Source organism: Poecilia latipinna, unplaced genomic scaffold (assembly GCF_001443285.1).
Source record: "Poecilia latipinna isolate Pla-1442-1.1 unplaced genomic scaffold, P_latipinna-1.0 Scaffold3082, whole genome shotgun sequence".
In the NCBI taxonomy this organism is placed as follows: Eukaryota; Metazoa; Chordata; class Actinopteri; order Cyprinodontiformes; family Poeciliidae; genus Poecilia; species Poecilia latipinna.
In genome coordinates this window covers 52,071-56,253 of record NW_015115698.1, presented here as the reverse complement: position 1 = coordinate 56,253, position 4,183 = coordinate 52,071, and the positions used below count along the sequence as shown (strand labels likewise).

The 4,183-nt window shown below is 37.6% G+C and overlaps 1 protein-coding gene across 3 annotated transcripts in view; it reads right to left on the bottom strand.

Moving 5' to 3' along the window:
* Nucleotides 1–1,565: 1,565 nt before the first annotated feature.
* Nucleotides 1,566–4,183, bottom strand: part of tyw3 (tRNA-yW synthesizing protein 3 homolog (S. cerevisiae)) — a 26,067-nt gene continuing 23,449 nt past the window's right edge. For 2 of the 3 annotated variants that reach the window (XM_015022709.1, XM_015022708.1), the window contains 2 exons: nucleotides 2,038–2,171; nucleotides 1,566–1,956 (listed from right to left, as the gene is read on the bottom strand). In XM_015022709.1, the coding sequence (XP_014878195.1) occupies nucleotides 1,710–1,956; nucleotides 2,038–2,171 (381 nt within the window). In that variant the 3' untranslated portion in view covers nucleotides 1,566–1,709. The remainder of the gene's footprint in view (nucleotides 1,957–2,037; nucleotides 2,172–4,183) is intronic. The other variant, XM_015022710.1, reaches the window with a different exon arrangement.

Below are 4,183 nucleotides of genomic sequence, written 5' to 3'. Positions count from 1 at the left end.
ATATAATGTGATTCTATGAACATGATTTATCATTTTAGAGTCGAAGGAAAATTTCCACCTTGATAGATTAAATAATTTCATCTTATTTTTTCCTATATAATGCTATCAACAAAAAGTCTCTCAGAATAATATACATGGCACTGTAAAAACAAAAATGTGAATTTTTACTTGTATCTGTTTAACAACCCTGGTTATTCTTTTGTACCTAATTCATTTGTTTGTTATTGACTTTTGCTCAATTAAATTTCTTACATGTACATTACAAATTGGATTTTTATTATAGATGATCATGTTGTTTTTTATGTCTCCTTATTTCCTTTGTTCCTCCTATAATTGATAGAGGTATATAGATATTATTTATAATGTATGAAAGTACTGTTTGTCATTTAATTGGCTATACATCCTTAAGAAAATGAAAAAAATCTGTTGTTTGATAAGATAATTAATCTTTTTACTGGCAAAAAAAATTGGCAGTAATTTATCTTACTGGCAAAAGTAATGCCAGAATTAAACTAGATAATAAAGACTTTGTGGCATTCTGATTTAATAATGTAGTTATATTGGTTGTGTTACCACCCCACGCCACGCCACTAGAGGCAGTAGAAGGCCCGAAAAGATGCGACGAAGGAGCAGATTTAGAAGTACGCCGAAAACTACAGAATTTGTTAAAAACTGTTAGCTGCGCTGAAGTAAATAAAGAGAGAAGTTCAAATACATACTGACAGTGAAAATTCTTCTTAAAAATGAAGATATATCACAGATTTAAAAAGAAATTTAAAACGGAAGGCCGCGGATAATATAGGAAATAGCATAGACATCATATATGTAGACGCCTCATGGAGCGCTGAGTCGTCTACGTATTTATGTCCATAAACATAAGAGTAGACCCCGCATTGGCTGCTCTGGCGCAGGAAATACGGCGGCCATCTTGGAGCGGTCGTCCCTCCTACTTTGCTCAACCAAAACACTGAGGGATATTGTTGTTCGGATCGATGAACTATTGATGTGATGTGAGGGCTCCACAAACAATATTTCACAAGTAAGATGGACACATTATTGTGTATATTTTGTGATTAGAATATTACTTACTGTATTTATGTCCACCGGTGAGATACCAGCTACAGTGCTTGGTGTAATACGGGTTCAGCCCCACTATGAAGGCTAACTGAGATTCCGTAAATCTAAAAAAATTAATTATTCTCCAACATTGACTTAGATTATCTGACACAAGAGCTTCCATTAGAAATGGAACAATGTAACGTATATTATAAAACTTATATTATGTGTTATAACATTCACTAGCAAAGTTTACACAGGTGGTAAAGACTATTACTTATATGTTTCACTCTGTCAAAAGTAAGATACATCCCAAATCTTCTGTTTTTGTTTTGAAGGTTTCCTAAAGACACGATGTGAGGAAGAAGTGGGAAACTCTTGTTGATAGTCCTCAATCTCAAGCAAGTAGCAACATTATGTGTCAAGGCTGCCAAAAATCTCACTTTTCATGCAGTGTAAGTGTCTCAGTTATGTCCAACTGAAGCCGATTTACAGATGGGACACAAACATGCTGTACATTTTGCTTTATTAGTGACATCAGCAGCTCTGCAGACACCTCCAGAAAACTGATCCAACTCCACAATTTAAACCTGCTCCTGGACAGCCGAGTACACAGTTGCTCAGCCCTGAACTTTTCTAAATAGACCATCTGTTTATGTAAACAGGTCCAGACAGTCATCCAGCTCTGGCAGGCTGCTGGCCCCATAATCATGACAACCATCAGTCTCATGCTGATGTCCCAGTTTGTACACATTTAGTTGGTTCTGTTTATTTGTTCCCTGTCCTCCCCTCCTTCCTTTCTTGTGTGTGTGTTGGGAATCTTGATGTTCCTGTGTGCCAGGGCTGTCTGGGAATTGATGTCTCTCTGCTAACACGGCAGACTGGAGGTTCTGGAAGAACCTGGAGCGGACACATTGAAAGAGTCTGACATGAGTTCACATTAGATGGTGTTGGTTCTCTTGCAGCAACCAAAAGGCTAACCTCTGTACCCGTCTGAGGTTCTCCTCCATCTTCTGATTGGCTGTTTGTGTCAGGAACTGGATGTAGTCTTCATCAACTAAAAGTTTTCCATGACTGCTCAGGGGAACCTCCAGGCCGTGGGTGCTGCGAACCGCCTGCAAGGGCGCATCAGGGCAAACGTATAAGCAACATCCCAATAACAAGTATAATACAAGCAATGCAAAGGACATCCTTCCATTGGAAAATGAAGCTGAGCAAGGGCAACACAGAGACGGAGAGAAGAAACAACCATGCACACACACACACACTCACACCTAAGGAAAATTTATACAGACAAATTAACCTAACAGTCATGGTTTTGGACTGTGGCGGAAAGCCAGTTTTAAAATCTCCTATTAAAAATGATAGATACCACAAAAATGTATAAATAAATCAAATCAAGCAATGTCTTATTATTAAGAAAGTAAATCCTCTAAAAACAGGCTAAAAATGGACAGGAGTCACGGGTGTCATATTTGCTTAGAAGAGTTATGCTGAGAAGAGAAAAATGTCTTTTAATTTTATTTAGTTATCTAAATTATACATATTTTAATTATCTACTTAGCAGTTTTTAAAGTGACCTTTACAAGTAATGATTTTCACATTGAGCCATTTAGATGAGTTTATAGATCACTGAACAGTTTCAAGACTGAGTTGAGGTCAAGTTTCAGGTGCCGGACAGAAGAGCATCATGACAGTGAGTGACTGAAAGCAGATTCATATCATCAGCTCTCGTACCAGATTCTGTGGCTTCAAAAAAGCCAAAAGCACCAGTCCTCCTCCACCATGCTGTACAGCTGCTTGGGCTGTTATGCTGTGTCTGATTTGCTCCACACCTTGTGCTGTGCATTATTGCCAAACATCTCTTCTTTGGTCTCATTTTTCTAAATACCATGGTTCACTACGTGTGTGTGTGTGTGTATATATATATATATATATATATATATATATATATATATATATATGGCATATTCTAAATAAGTCTCTTAGCAGCATATTAAAACATTCTATGAAGTATTTTGACTGTATTTTATCGTAGTATTTAAAAGTTGAAAAATTGTACTTTGTAGTGGACATTTATAGTTATTTCCTCTATTTTGTTCTGTTTTTTTTTTTTTCAAATGACAAGAAAGGGAGTCGTTCTCAGATGCAGAGAGAATTTTACTGCGAATTATTGATGGAGACTCAGATATTGAGTTGTCTGATGAAGAAGGGGAAGATGCAGTGTTTCAGGCAGAAGCAGAGGAATTTGATTCAGAGAGTTCCGAGGATGAAATTCAGGCAGGGCAAGCAGATGCAGAGTCAGATGAAGAAAGACAGTTCACATCTCAGTCCAGTAGGCGTCCTCTGTGGAGCCAGAATACAAAGTACACCTTGAGTTTGTATTCTAAAAATCTTATTTTTTCTCTAAAAATTGATACTCATTTAATTTTTTTTTCTTTTTCCTTTATTGTTTTTTAAAGATTCCAGTTCCAACACAGTGATTCACCCATCATTCAGAGCAATGATGCCATGACACGCCAAAACTGGACCCCAATGGATTATTTTAAGCAGTACATTGATGATTCTGTGTTTGAAGTGATGGCCCTATACACAAATCAGCGTGAAGTCCTTGTGTCTGGAGTAACATTAAATACCACTCCTGAAGAACTGAAGACATTCTTTGGGAATTCTATTTACATGGGCTGTCTAGGATACCCAAACATTCAAATATATTGGGCCTCAAATACCAGAGTTCAAATTGTGGCAGAATCCATGACCAGAAATCGGTTTTACAAGCTTAGAAACTCCATCAAGATCGTCAATGACCTTGATGTTTCAGATGATGAAAAAAAAAGTGATCTCTTGTGGAGAATCAGGCCCCTCTTGACCAAAGTAAGGCAAGGATGCTTGAGTCTGCCTAGAACAGGGAAATTGTGCATTGATGAACAAATTATTACATTTACTGGTCGATGCCCAGTGCGCCAGTATATACCAGGCAAACCACATCCAACTGGATTGAAGGTGTTTGTCTTGGCTGCACCAACTGGACTAGTCTTGGACTTTGTAGTCTATCAAGGTAAGACTACCTTCCAAGTTACAGGAGGAAATGGCATTGGAGAACAAGCTGTTCTTCATTTGGCAGAGT